This window comes from Echinops telfairi, unplaced genomic scaffold (genome assembly GCF_000313985.2).
Source record: "Echinops telfairi isolate 266 unplaced genomic scaffold, ASM31398v2 ScPeMD7_7467;HRSCAF=8505_1, whole genome shotgun sequence".
Taxonomy (NCBI): domain Eukaryota; kingdom Metazoa; phylum Chordata; class Mammalia; order Afrosoricida; family Tenrecidae; genus Echinops; species Echinops telfairi.
The window spans coordinates 8,073,643-8,088,982 of NW_022111368.1; the positions used below are offsets into that span (position 1 = coordinate 8,073,643).

Sequence of the window (15,340 nt, forward strand, 5' to 3'; positions counted from 1 at the left end):
ACAGAGGGGTCACAGGGAAGAGATGAGCCAGTCAGGGTGCACCATAGCACCGATGAAACACACAACTTTCCTCTAGCTCTTTGGTGCTTCCTTCACCCCACTATCACGACCTCAATTATACCTTACAAATCAGATTTGACCAGAGCATGCACACTGCTACAAATAAGAGCCTGCAACACAGGGAATCCAGGATAGATAAACCCCTCAGGGCCAACAATGAGAGTAGAGAAACTAGGAGGATATGGGGAGGGTGGGGGGAGAAAGGGGGAATAGATCATAAGGATCAATCTAGAACCCCCTCCCAGGGGGATGAATAACGGAAAAGTGGGTGAGGGGCGACGGAGGACGATGTAAGATATGGAAATAATAATCTATAACTTATCAAGGGTTCGAGAGAGAGAGGGTAGGGGAAGAAATGGGGAGCTGATATCAGGGGCTCAACTGGGAAAAGAATGCTTTGAAAATTATGACGGTGACATATATGCAAAGTACTTGACACACTGGATGAATGTATGGATTGTGATAAGAGATGTAAAAGCCCCTAATAAAAGTATTTAAAAAGAAAAAAAAAAGCTCCGAGAGAAAGTTTCCTTTCAACTTTGGTTGATAAAGAACCATTTCCTGGTTGAGGTTTCAGAGTTTTAAAATGAATGGCTAAGGAGGTCCGGCTGAAAACTGCAATCGGAAGTCGCAAAATGCCAGAATTTCAACCTTAACTAAAATTACCCAACAAAGAGAATCAAAACCAAATCCACTGTCATCGAGTCACTCATAGTGGTCCTATAGGACAGAGTAGAATCATCTCATGTGGAGTTCTGGGACTATAGCTCTTTACTGGAGTCAAAAGCCTCCTCTCCCACTGAGCAGATGGTGGTTTTGAACTGCTGACCTTGTGGTTAGCAGCCCAACAAGTAACCCATTATGCCACCAGGGAAGTACCCCTTAAAAACACCAGTGGACATAATCACACAAATCCAGAATGAGGGACATTCTCTAATTCGGCTGGTCTCTTAGAGAAGTCCATTAAAAGAGCGAGATAGGGTAGGAAAACTATTTGGGAGTAAAAGAGATCACAGAGACATAGAAGCAAATACAATGCATGACCTTGAGTAGATTGTGATTTGGGAAGGTGAGGGGAAAGCAGTGAAAACAAATGGAGTTAAGTAGGTAGGTTTTAATGTGTATAGGATACTGGGTTATGTTAGGGAATTATGGTCAAGTCTAATAATGATATTGTGTTTATGTAGGGGAATACCCTTATTATTATTCAGAAATGCGTGTTTAAATATCAAGGGGCTAAAGCACAACTTACTTTCAAATGGTTCATTACCAAGCAGGGAGTGGGTCTTAGGAAGCACTGATTTCATCCCCATTTCTCTTGTTGTACAACATGTAAACAAACCAATGTTTTTAAACAATGTGATAAACAGCTATATACCTGTCACCCTAGACTCGGTAACTGTTAGCTGTATTTAAACCAGCCCTCCAGACAGCCATCTCTTGCTGTCAGGAACGTGTTTTTAAAGAGAATTGATTCAATAGTTTTATAAGGCAACAGTAACTACAGAGAAATCCCTAACATTTTCTTTCTTCTTCTTTCTTTTAAATCTTTTTATTGAGGGCTCTTACAGCTCTTCTATCAACCAACATTTTCAATACAGGAATCACATCAAAACAGAGTGTAAAGCGTTTGGCACGTGTTCCAACAATTTATAAATATGTCTAGTTTCTCAAAAGCTTATCCGTATTTCCAATAATCAGTTTTGAAAACATAAGCCCTACCTTTCCACGTTGAATAAGCATGCCCATTAGCAATGATCCCTTCAATGAAAGAAATGATCTGAGGAATGTTTTCGGTTACCCTGAAGTATACTGTAGGTGGGAGGACCTGAAAGAAAGGGGGGAAATGACCGTGTCCATAGCTGAAAAGCAAATTTTTCTTCTTAGTCGTCAAGCTTTTTAATCCTTGTGATGGGAAAATCAACAACCAAACTTACCTTCAAGGCTGCCATATCTTGTTTAAAATCTTCTTCATAAAAACTGGCCAGAGAAGTGGGTGATATATTCATCTGAAAAAGAATTAGACAAGCCCATCAAGAAATCTGTAGCATTTACAACGGAACCATACAGATGCAGGCCTTGCCATTTTGCATGGTGCACAAAGCAAACTCATCTCTTCCCTTCCTTGGGGTGGACAGGAGAGGCCGGGCCAGGTCGTCCTACTGTGTGGCTTAGCTTCATTTTGGCACCGTCACCCACAGTGGGGTAGGGGAAGCATTTCATTCTCATTAGGAAACTAAGGACAATAACTAAGCTAGTCAAAAACGGTTTATTGACTGTTTTCTGGTTGGAGAGAAAAATGGAATATGTGTCAAGATTTCTGCCATGCAATAGCAAACAAGCCAAATCGAAAAACTCACCAACCAACCAAAGAATTTTCTGCCTTACTAAAACCAGGGTAAAATCAATCTATTCTACATAATCACAAGAAACTCGTATTCCTATTCAACCCACTAATCCCTCAAGAGACAAAAAAACAAGTCAAAAAGACAACAAAGAGGCAGCCCCTAAAGAAACATTTTGAAACCAACCTAACCTATTAAAATATGGGGTTTTTTAATGGGGGGGCTAAGTCCCTTGGGTACCATGAATGGGCTTCTGGGGGTCAGTAAAAGCACAGAACAGCATGCTCAATTCTGAATGTGCATGCCATTTATGGGGCATGTACATGGGACCTCTGTCAGATGCTCATAGAAGTCTGTGGTGCCTAACGAGACCTATTCAGTATTATTGTGACTTTTTCAATGGAAATAACTCTATAAAAAGAAGTAGACAAACTATAATGTTTACACGCAATCCATGAGCTACACAAGCTCATGAACATGTATAAGCATCTACAATGTGCCAGACACGTATTTTACCTGGTCTTCACACAACCCTGCGCAATAGAAAGCCCTACTGCATGAATAAAGACACTTAAGATTCTTAAATAACCTACTCCATCTAAATTCCACATGTGGATCCAGGACACCAACTGAGTCACTGTGAAGCACATAGCCTTCCGGCCTTGGGTTTTAAAATGGCAAAATCATAATTTTCACAGTCACCATGCTTCCTAAGCCCATGACTCATGTGTATTTGCTGAAGAAATAAATCTTGTGAACAAAATTTTGCCACCACAGTGACTGTTTCAGCTTAGAGGCCTTGAACGAGTCAGTAGACGGCTCACTCAGCCTTCAGTTTTCTTTGTAACAAGGGGACAAAATCATCTAACATTCCCTAAGATTGCTATGAGGATTCAGTGTGGTAGACAGGTAAGACAAGGTTATAAATGGAAAATATTAATATCACTGCGGTGAAATGAAATTACTTGCTATGGTCCCACCAAACGACTGGGTGAGATTTTGCAAATAAGGAATAGAAGAAACCAACTCAAGGATTGGTCAGTTTTGCCGTTCCACCAGGTATAAATTGAACCATTTCAGAAGTAGGAACAAGGAAAAGTATACAACCATCAAGAAAAAGAGCATGTAAGATTCCTGCCTTAGGAGGTGGAGGCAGTAGAGGCTACAGCACCAAGACCAGGACACAAAGCAGAGGAGCTGTGCACAGCCCTCGAGGCAGAGGGACAGGTTTCATGGCCCAAACAAGGCAGAGGTCAAGAGGTCTTGTGCCTTAAGAGGCCGAGGACCAGAAAGTCATGGCTCCTAGAAAGGCTAAGAAAAGATGCTGCTGTGGACCTGTGACTCAGTGTGACTCTTGCCATTTCTTAAGTTCCAAATACTATGCAATTTTCAGTCTACAAACTACCAAGCTGCTTTTAAATATTTACCTCGCATTTCAGCTTTCTGCATAGGTAATCTGTTCTCAGTGTGCGGAACCCAGGCTCCCTTTCTGAAGGCAAATACTGTTGCTAGCCACTAATATGTTCATGTATATTCGTATCCTTTTCATGAAATCCCCAAATGTAGGACATTACACAGTACAGTGGGCTCCATCTAGTATTATTCCAGGTCTTCCTGTGATGGTCTGTACTGAGCTACCACATTCTTTCAGTGGCTATATTGTATTTTACAGGTAGCATGACTATTTAATTTGTCCTTTAGTGGTTAAAAGCTACATATTGCAATCACTGACTATTATAAACACTACTGTGTACACATCCTTTTGCACAGGTCAAAGCGTACTGCTTGGCTGTGATGGTTAATTTTATATATCAACAAATTTATTGTAGATGTTGGTAGGTGCCCACGAGTCGGTTCTGAGTCACAGTGACCCAACAGAACAAACACTGCCCAGATCAGTACCATCCTCACAATTATGTCTGAGCCCATTGTTGCAGCCACTGTGTCAATCCACCTCCCTGAGCGTCGTCTTCTTTTTCTCTGAGCCATGATTTTAACATGTATGATGTCCTTTTCCAGGGACTGGCCCCTTCCAGTCACGTGTCCAAAGTACCTGAGATGAAATAAGGCCATCCTCTCTTCTACGGAGCATTATGGCTATACTTCTTCCAAGCAGATTTGTTTTGTGCTTGTGGAAATTCAGTCCTGTCAACATTCTTCAATGGCACTGTAATTCAACTGCATCCATTGCTCTCCAGTCTTCCTTACTCTTAGTTGAGCTTTCACATACATGAGGTGACTGAAAACACCATGGCTTGGGTTTGGTGTACTTTAGTCTTCAAGTAACAGCTTTGTTTTTGTTTTGTTACCTTTTAAAAAGGTACTTTTCGGCGGATTTACCCAGTGTAAATATCCTTTGGTTTCTGGCCTGCTAGTTCTATAAATTGTGGATCTAAGTAAAATGACACTCTTAACAACTTCATTGTTTCCCCCATTTACCATGATGTTGTCTACTGGGCCAGTTGTGAGAATTTGGGTGTGTGTGTTCCGGGGTGGTTGTGTTTTTTTCAAACAGTGAGTTTTAATCCAAACTGGAGGCTGCTGCCCTCGATTGTCATCAACAAATGCACCGAGCCCTCAATATTCAGCAAGCAAGGCTGTGGCCCTTGCACATCACAGGTTGCTGAGGAGCCTTTGTCTAATTCTGAGACCACATTTTATATCGTCCTGTTTCTTGGATTCTTTGCTCGGCATACATACTGAGTAAGAAGGCTGAAAGAAGCAGTACTACGGCACCCTCTCCTGCCTTTAAACCACTCAGGAATGACTTGTTTGGTTCTTGCAACTGCTTCTTGGTTCATGTACAGGTTCAGCATTAGCACAATGAAGTATTCTGGAATTCCCATTTTCAAAGTTATCCATACTTTGTTAGGATACACGCTGTCAAATGCCTTTGCATAGTTGATAAAACGCAAGTAAACACCTTTCTGGTATACTCTACTTCCAGCCAATATCCATCTGACGTCAGCAATGACAACCCTTGTTCCATGACCTTTTCTGATTTTAGCTTGAATTTCTGGCAGCTCTGTGTCAATGTGCTGCTGTGATCAGTTGTGAATTGTCGTTACCAAAGTTTTACTTGTGTGTGATGTTAATTATTTCGTTTGGTAATTTTTGTATTCTGTTGGGTTGCTTTTCTCTGAAATCCATATATGGATTTCCCCCCAGCAGTTTGGACAGGTGGCTATCTCCAATATTTCTTGGGGAAGAGCAGTGAGTACTACTTCCAGCACTGCATCAGTTCGTTGAAACATCTCAGTTGGTAGTCTGTCAATTCCTCAAATCTTTTTTTTTTTTCCGAGTGAAAGAGATTTATTACTAACCAAGGCTTAAGTATCTTTTGGGGTGTGCAAGTCCCCTGACTACAGGTAAAGACATCCGTCACAGGAAGGGGTTGTACTATAGGCATACACATCACAGAAAGGGGATGAGCTAGGGGTGCACATGCTATAGTAAGAGGAGGGACTAGAGGGATACATGGAACAAGAAGGGCAGACCCTAGACTCAATAGGGCAGCCTAACCTTGGTCATCCTTGAGTGGGCTTGACCTCCCTGGGCTCTCCTTCAGGGAAACAATTTACTACCTGTTTCCCCAAAAATAAGATAGTGTCTTATATTAATTTTTGCTCCCAAAGATGCGCTAGATCTTATTTTCAGGGGATATCATATTTTCCCACGAAGAAGAATACGATATTCATTTACTGTTTATTGTTTTATTAAATGAGACCTCGCACTTCCTGTCTGCTCCGGCTGCACTGCAGCCAACAGTGAGCTGCGTGGTGGTTTCCGCCACTACGGTCCAGTCCAGAGTTACAGAGCGGATGTGAGTTCACTTGCCACTTCTGCACAAAATGTTCAGTTTTGATGGACTCTTGTTGTGCTTCCCCCAGCGACAGCAGCAGTGGTGGCAATTGCTATACGTCCAATTATAGCTGCGAACACCATTCCCTCGAATGGCGAGGTCTTTTTAGCATCTCCGACATCACTTGCATCATGGAGGACGATTCTGGACTGCTCTCCCATCTGCACGTCATCTCCACTGGGATCCACACCCCTATCCTGCTCTTTAGGATGAGGATGCTGTCTTTAGAGAGGTTTATAAGCAGAGCATGGTTAATGTAAGTGAACAATTTGCAATTATGGCAAGTGGCACTGCGAGCAGTTTCATTTATGATATTTCTTACAGCAAGCACATAAGGCAGCCTTACACATGAGACTGTGTATCGAGTCTCATTCTTGTGAAAAGCCTAAGCATAGCCCGATTGACCTGTGCCAGTAAGGCTTCCCATATAACCTGCTGCAGTTTAGTGCAAGAGGTAACTTCCACAGGTGCCACTGCTCAGGTCCTGTCTCAGGCTTCAGTAACCTGGGGCGGGGAGGCGCAACACCTCCTTCATGCCAAGCCATTAACTTTGACCTGGTAGTGGCAATGCCATTAGGGGTCTTTTGCCACTCACAAATACCGACATAATCACATGAAGTGATGTTGGATTCCTCTGAGCAATTAGTTAGAAATATTCCGTGGGGGCCCCCCCAATCAATAATAGTTACCGTGTCATTGCTTAACACCTTTCCATGTGGCCCCTGACATTTGAGCCATTTGAGTCTGTCAGCAACGACCTGCCAGTAACTCATAATTTTACAGGTTTCCATATCTCCTCTGGAGTTTTCATACTCTGCAAATGCTTCACCTGTTATCATATAGAAGCCATAGCTGGTTTTTGTTAAAGACCAGCCAGTTATTCCGTGCTTGAGAATTTATGGATAAACAGCTAAGGCTGGCACCCACAGAGAAATGCACAGTTTCAAAACCTAGAGTGAAATTAAAATTTTTGCCTTCCTCATTGGGGTGTCTAGCTGTTCCTTCCAGTCTCATGTCACAGCATCAGCTTCCCTAATTTCTTCTGTGCCTTGCTGGCTGAAAAAAAATCCACCTTTCTCCTTTCCCTGTAAAAACATAAACAAATAGCCCCTCTCTTCCGGGTGTCAGCAACCCAGAAACAGAATCATGGCTAAGACCGGGCTGTTTCTTCATATCCTGTTGCTTCATTTTTCTCGAAACGTGCTTGTGTCCTTCTAAGGAGAGTCCATCAGCTTTATTCTGCAAAAACATATATGTATAGCCCTTTCTCCAGGTGACCAATGGACCTGGATCCCAAACATGATTCCCGTCTTCCTGAGTCTTCTTACGCTTAGCTTTCTCTCAGCTCCGCGTGGAAGTGCACGTGGAGGTGGGAGATGGGAGGCAGGAGCGACAGCGCTTTTCGTTTTTAATGCTTTTAGTGCAGTTTGGACTTCTTCCTTCAATATCATGGGTCCTTGATCATATTTTACCTCTTGACATGGTTGAATGTCAACTAATTATTTTTGGTACAGTCATATTGTAAAAAACCTATCTTCTTTTGATGCTTCCTGCATCAATCACCAGTAGGGTCACCCACAGTGGACAAGCATCAGTGGAGCTTCCAGACTAAAAAGATGGAATACTTTTGAGGGATTAGCTACTGAAAACCTTATGAACAGCAAGGGAGTAGTGTCTGATAGAATGTTGGAAGATGAGCCCCTCGGGTTTGAAGGCCCTCAAAGATCAGCAGGGAAGAGCTAGCTGCCTCATCAAAGCAGAGTTTATTTTAGTGATGTGGATGGAGGAACGCTTCCAGAATCTACATTCACTGATGTGACTGAAAACATACATTAATAACTGGAACGTGGACTGTGAGAAGTATGGATCTAGGGCAATTGGAAGTGATCCAGTATGAAATGGAACACGAAAGTTCAATAACCGAGGCATTAGTGAGCTGAAGTTGACTACTATTGGCCATTCCAAGTTGGACAATCATATGGTTTACTACATGGGGGATGACAAATATCAGAGAAATGACATTACATTCATCATCAAAAAGAACATTTCAAGTTTTATCTTGAAGTAGAATGCTGCCTGTGGCAGGGGGATAGCTACATGCCTATGAGGAAAGTTGATTAATACAACTATCATTTAAATCTATGCACCAACCACTAAAGTCAATGATGAAGAAACTGAAGAATTCTACCAAGTTCTTTAACCTGAACTTAATCAAACATGCAATCAAGAACCATTGAAAACTACTGGTGATTGGAATGTAAAAGTTGGAAATAAAGAGGCAGGATCAGTAGTTGGTAAATATGGCCTTGCTTACAGAAAGAAAGCTGAAAACCACATAATAGAATTTTGCCACACCAATGTGCAAAGAACGGAGTTAGAAGGCCAAATGGAAGAACACACTCAGTTGATCGCCAGCTGAAAGAACTGAAGAAAAATTTCAGACCTCAAGTTGTGATTTCGAAGTCACATTGCCCAGCAACTGCCTCTATTTAAATTAGGCCCATCTGCATAAAATATTACAGACTTGTGGAAGTATTTTTATGAAAGAAATGAAATTTTTACCTCTCATAAAAATTTTAAATGTTTTCAGGCTTTCAACTTTGAGGTATTTCATAACATTAGACAATTCCATCTCGGCATTGATCAAATTTTCATAGTTATCAATCTTTTCCCATAAATGACTTCTGGGTGCAGAAACAGGAATGGCTTCTCTAAGATTAGACAATTAAAAGTACTACACGGGTTTTTTTTTCTAGTACCTTGTGGTTTCATTCCTTTTATACAGACAGTCTTGAGGTTGTCAACTCCCAACTAAATCACAATTCCTGATTGCCCTTTAAGGTTATGTAAATTTGCCCAAACTTTGAGACTTTTGAACCAACCCCGACACACAACAAATTCTTCTTCTCATCATCATTTTCACTTGTTGCTCGTGTAGTTTTTAAATCACTGACACGCATCGCTTCTCGGCCTTTTGGCTAAGATCAAGTGTTAAATCACTGACACGACTTCTGAGCCTTTTCTTGCACTAGAATAAAGTGAAATAGGATATGCACCTTACTCCAATTTACTGACCAATTCTTGAAGCCAGTATTGAAAACAGACCTCGTTCATTGGCCAGCAACTGCTTGTATTTGTATTAGATCCATCTGGAATTTGGTTGTGACATATTTGCCCAACTTTAGTTTATACATTTCCCCCATATGGCTACCCAACTGTTAACAACTTTTACTGAATAAGCCATCTTTCCCCCCCACTGATGTGAAGTGCCATCTTTATTATAAGGCAAATTCCTATTCTTTATCGTCTATTTCTGGACTTCCTGGGCTGTTCTGTTATCCGTGTATTCCTGTATCTGTACCACAATACTTAATTTCTACAGCCTTCAAAGTGACAGAAAGCAGATCAGTGACTGCTGAGAAACAGGGGAAGAGTAGATGAAAGCAAACATTCCTGGTTGTTGTTGTACTTACTTTACAGTTTGCCGCCCTGTTTTTAAGTGCCTAATTCCAAAGTCCTAACTACATCCACACGTTGCACTACTGTCATCACCATTCATTTCCAACTGCTTACATCACCGCCAAGAGAAATTCAAGCCCCTCAACAATGATTCCCGCTCCTTCCACCCGAGCCCTAGCCTATTGCAGGGTCGATGCTGACTCACAGCGCCCCTACAGGGCGGGGCAGAATGGCTCCACGGGGTTTCTGAGCCTGTGGGTCTTTACGGAAGCAGACAGCCTCATCGTTCTCCCACAGGATGGCAAGTGGGTTCAAACTGCCGTTAGGCTAGCAGCCCACTGGATCACCAGGGCTCCATCTCAGCTCTTGGGAGCCTCTGAGCCTTTGCCCATTCTAGATCTCTCCTACACCTACAGGAAGAATCCAACAAGGTGTTCTTTTGTGTCTGATCATTTCACTCAGCATAACGTTTTTGAGGTTCATCCATGTCATAGCATGTATTCACACGTAATTCCTCTTTACCGCTCAATAGTAGTCCATTGCGCATACAAACCGTATTTTCTTCATCCATTCATCTGTGGATGGCCACTCGGTTGTTCCCACCTCTCAGTCAATGTGAATAAGGCCTCAGTGAACCTTGATATACATGGATCTGTTTTGAGTTTCTGGTTTCTGGGCTCATAGGCTCAAACCTCGGAGTGGAACTGCTGGGTCACGTGGCGATCCTAGGAGCCTTGGTGGCACAACAGTTAAGCGTCTGGCTGTTGACCGAAAGCTTGGAGGTTTGAACTCCCCCAGCAAGTACCAAGGAAGAAAGAGCTCGAACCAATGCAACAGCACCTGATAACATGATCACTGGCAGGGTGATTCCAGGTTTAACTGTTTTCCATCTTGGCTGCATAGCATTGCAGAAGGACTGCAATTTCTCTATAGATTTTTAATATGTGTCTTAACTGTTTGATAAGGCTACTCATTCCTGAATACAGTGAACCCTCGCCACTTCGCGCTTCGACTTCCACGGCTTCACTCTATCGCAGTTTTTGCGTAACAGCACCCACTGCCTACACCCGCTCCCTACACCCGCTCCTTCAGAAAAAGATGGCGACCCACCTGTAGAGTACATCCCTTAAGTCATTTCATAGGCTATTGATTACAGTATTTGTAAGAACTATGTATAACAATACTGTATGCGAAATATGTAATACTGTAAACTAGATGCCATCAATAATATAATAAATAATAAATGATAATTGTAACGTCCAAAATGTTTTACTGTATTTTCCCTTTTTCGTTTAATAAATTGGGTAATACGAGTGTAATGGTGACTAAAGGGTGTTTTTTCATGTCCTCTATGCTCTAACTACGAAAATATTTGATTTACAAATAAGGAATCCTACTTCGCGGAATTTCATTTATCACAGTAGGGTCTAGAACCGATTAACCGCAATAAATGAGGGTTCACTGTATTCTTCTTTTCGTGACTATTCTTAGTTCATCTATTCCATAGGAACTATAGAATCCACTTGTTATTGTCTAGAATAACATATTCCCACCCTTTTCCGACCCTTTGCTGTCTACTCGATTTGGACTCACATCCTGTAAGACCAAAGTAAACCTGCCCCACAGCGTTTCTAAGGCTGAACATCTTCATGGAAACACACTGCCCCATTTTTCTCCCCATTAGGGGTTCAAACTGACAACCTTTCAAGTTAACAGACTAAGGCTTTAACCACTGCACCACCAGGCCTTGGGTGTCAAGCATAAAAAAACGAGTTCATCCTGTTCATCGAGTTCATCGAGTTCATCCTGACTCCCAGAGACCTTATAGGACAGGGTAGAACTGCTTCGGTGGATTTCTGAGGCTGTAACTATTTACAGAAGTAGCAAGCCTCAACTTTATCCTGAAGAGTGGATGGTGGTTTCGAACTGCTGACCTTGTGCGAGTAATAGTCCAACGGTTAACCACTATGCCACCAGGGATCCTTAACATTCTCTGTATAAGTAACTCTCTTTTTCCACATGCGGCTGCTCTAGCTTATACTATACAATTCTAGAGTGCCAGTTGACAGATGTTCATGAATGAAAATGAATTATAACTGTAACATAGTTGGAGCTCAATCAGGAATGCTAATCTACTGCTGCTTGTGTTGAGGAGGGGGGGAATCATGCTACAAGTCTTGTATTGCATTGGAAATCATACTGAATGGTGAAAGTGGTCAGAATGTTTGGAAAGGATGGCACTTAGAAAAGCCCCATGGAGATTGATGGAACCCCCAAGACTGTAGCCCTTACCCTTCAGTTCTAGAACTGAACGCCTCCCCATGTTAGAATACCCAACCACTTAAGATCAGAAGAGGAGTCCTACTGGTGTAGTGGTTATGCACTGGGCTGCTAACCTTAAGGTCAGCAGTTTGAAACTACCAACCACTCTCAGGGAAAAGACAAGCTTTCTACTCCTGTTAAAGAGTTACAGCCTTGGAAATCCACAGGAGCATTTCTCCCCTGCCCTCTGGGGTTGCTATGAACAGGAACCAACTCAGTGGCAGTGAGTTTGATTTTCTAGGGGAAGATCAAACGGGCAACATTTATACATGAAGGACCAATTTCAAAGGGTTAGGGACAAGGGAGTGTGGTAGTGACAAACTCTGGTATCAAAGATATTAAGAGTGAAGAGGTGGAGTCTAGCCTGTCAACCAGGTCACACCCTGATGTCTCCTTGTGGGTGTGGACTCTCATGAGGTCTCTGGGAGCTTCCTCTCTTCCTCCCAGGAGGCGAGCCATACTCTCTCTAATTCGCATTCCTGTTGACAAGCTATATGGAGCCACGGAGATGCATCCACCACCAGCGGAGCTACAAGACTTTTCACTCACTGGTCTGTGCTCTTCCTGCACTCAGCATCATTGCGTGTGCTGCATGCGTCAGAAGAGGAATTTATAGACTGGTATCAGCCATATGGGCTAATATCGGACTTATGGACTTGATCTGGATTGGGCTGAGATGTTTTCTCAATATACAATTGCTCTTTTATATAAAGCTCTCTCTTACACACATCTGAGTGTCTCTGGATTTGTTTCTCTAGTCAACCTGGCCTAACACAGGGAGGATGGAAACAGGGAGCCCAGGGAGGAAGTGGGAGAAGGGATGGCACTCTGAGGAGGCTGTCATGGATGAGTAGAAGCAGAATGCCTACCAACTACGGAATGGCAGCTATGACTCGTCCTGCAAACTTTCACCTAACTCACAACGAAAACTTTTAAAAAAAAAATAAAAAGCATCCTAATAGCGACAAACAATGGAGAAAACCATTACAGAAAAAGTAGTGGCAGAGAGCGATAACATTCCATAAGAATGATCTGTTTTTTAAAAAGTTCATGTCACCAAAGAGCCAAAGTCAAAGAACTCCACACACTCACTTTGCCCAGAATGCAGTGAGATCTGGAGTTCATTCCGGACCCCCAGCCATCCGAGAGAGCCCAGGGAGGCACCCCTGCCTCACTGCCCCACCACAAAGGTCTGTGAAGGAGTGAAAGGTCATCTGTTTTCAAGGTCCTGCTGGGCACCATACTCCAGGTGTAGGGGTTGGCCTCTGCTTGGGCACTCAACCTGCTAATGAAAAAGGTACTTTTTGCTACATGCAACAAAGCACAGATCCAACAATGGGGTACTCTAAAACTCCAGCTTAAGTCAGAAGATCTGAGCTTACAGCTCAGCCACTGTAGGGCCCGGGGAATCATTTTAATTTGTTGATCCAAAACCAAATTCACTGCCACTGAGTTGATACTAGTGACCCTAGAGGGCAGGGGAGAACGGTCCCTGTTCATTTCTGAGGCTGTAACTCCACAGGAGCAGAAAGCCCCATTTTCCTTCTGCAGAGCAGTTAATGGTCTTGAACCACTGACTTTGTGGTTATCAGCCCAAGGCGTAACCACTAAGTCACCACCAGGGCTCTAATTGCGTGATAATCTTCTGGAAAATGGGTGTACCAAACAATGAATCCAGGTTGAGGGGCTTCTTCTAAAAGGAAAGACCTGTAATATTTGAAACTCCCAAGGGCATGGCCTGAACTCCAAACTGACTGCCACTGAGTCAATTCTGACTTATAGCGACCTTATAGACCAGAGAGGGTAAAACTGCCCCTGTGGGTTTCCAAGACTGTAATTCTCTAAGGTAGTAGGAAATTTCATCTTTCTCCCATGGAGTGGCTGGAGGTTTCAAAAGGCTGACTTTTCAGTTAGCAGCCCAGCATATAACTCCTTATGCCACCAGGGTACCTATCAAGGCCATAAAGAGAGACATAAAGGAGGGGAATGAGTACTTGATGCATACTGAGGTTGACAGATGAGATATGACAGCTAAAGGCAAAAGGATTCAGGGAAGGGGTCCTGGGCCAGAAAACAGACAGTGTGGGGGCAGCTGGTAAAATCTGAATGAGACTCGCAGGCTGGATGGTTACGTCACCAAGATCAATGTGTTGCATCCAAGTTGATTTCTAAGTGGGAGGGACTGTTTCATTTCTGGAAGGCACAAAGTCAGAATATTTAGGGGATGTGTTAGTGCCTGGTGCTACTATAACAAAAAGACACTTGAGTGACTTTAAGGGGAATGATTTATCTTCTCACAGCGTTGGAGGGAGGAAATCAAAATCAGGACATCAACTCTTAACACCTCCCTTGTCTCTTTCTGCTTCTAGCAGCTGCCAGCCATCCTTGACCTCCCGAGCTTGAAGATTCAATGACTTCTCTCTCCACCTAGTTTCTGCCCTGCCCTAGGTGTGTCTGTGTCTATCCAACTCACTGCCAGCAGGTTGATCCTGACTCATAGCGACCCTGCAGGACAGGGTAGAACTGCCCTGTGAGTTTCCTTGACTGTAACTCTTTTCGGGAGGAGAAAGCCCAGTCTTTCTCCCTGGGAGCCACCGGTGGTTTCTGACAGGCACAGGGCAGGGACTTCTGCCGCTCTGCTAAGGGAATGATCAAAGGACCCTGTGAAGCAAGCGCTGAACAAAGGAGCCTGGGAGAACTGGCTTGGTGAACACCTAAACCTTGACACCAGTGAAATCCTGGCACAGGACTGTGCTCGCAGATAATGCTGACACACACTGACCCAGAGCAGCAGCCCCGGTAAAACGGAAAGAAATGACATATGAGACACAAGGGCAAACTAAGCAAATAATCAGAAAGTTGCTTGACCAGAAGGCCATATGGCCGGCCCCACTATGAGACACAGCATCCCTCACTGACCCATAGCCCTACAGGGGACAACATTGGAGATACAGTGTGGGAATTCCACCCAATCTGATCCCACCACACCGAGGCAAAACACTAAGGGTGTGCCACAGAAAGCAAGGGGAACAGGGCAACGAAGTCCCCAGGGAAGACCAAAAACAGACTTTGGGGCCAGGGCGTGGCACTCCTAAAGGCCAACAAACAGTCCTCGAACTAACTACAAGCTTTTCTTTCTTGTTGTGCTTTAATTTGTTCTTTGTCAGTGGTTGGTTGTTGTTGTTTTGTTGTATATTGTTGCTTGGTTTTGCTTTGTCTTTGTGCATGTTATTATCTCCGCAGGTGTGTCTAAATAAGATAGGCTGGATGAACAATCTGGAGGAGAAAACAA

General features: G+C 43.2%; 1 protein-coding gene across 2 annotated transcripts in view; it reads right to left on the reverse strand.

The window, feature by feature from the left end:
* Positions 1 to 15,340, reverse strand: part of CARS2 (cysteinyl-tRNA synthetase 2, mitochondrial) — an 88,115-nt gene that overhangs the window by 57,870 nt on the left and 14,905 nt on the right. For both annotated transcript variants that reach the window (XM_004704411.2, XM_045283955.1), the window contains exons 4-5: positions 1,998 to 2,069; positions 1,783 to 1,888 (exon numbers count right to left, since the gene is read on the reverse strand). In XM_004704411.2, the coding sequence (XP_004704468.2) occupies positions 1,783 to 1,888; positions 1,998 to 2,069 (178 nt within the window). The remainder of the gene's footprint in view (positions 1 to 1,782; positions 1,889 to 1,997; positions 2,070 to 15,340) is intronic.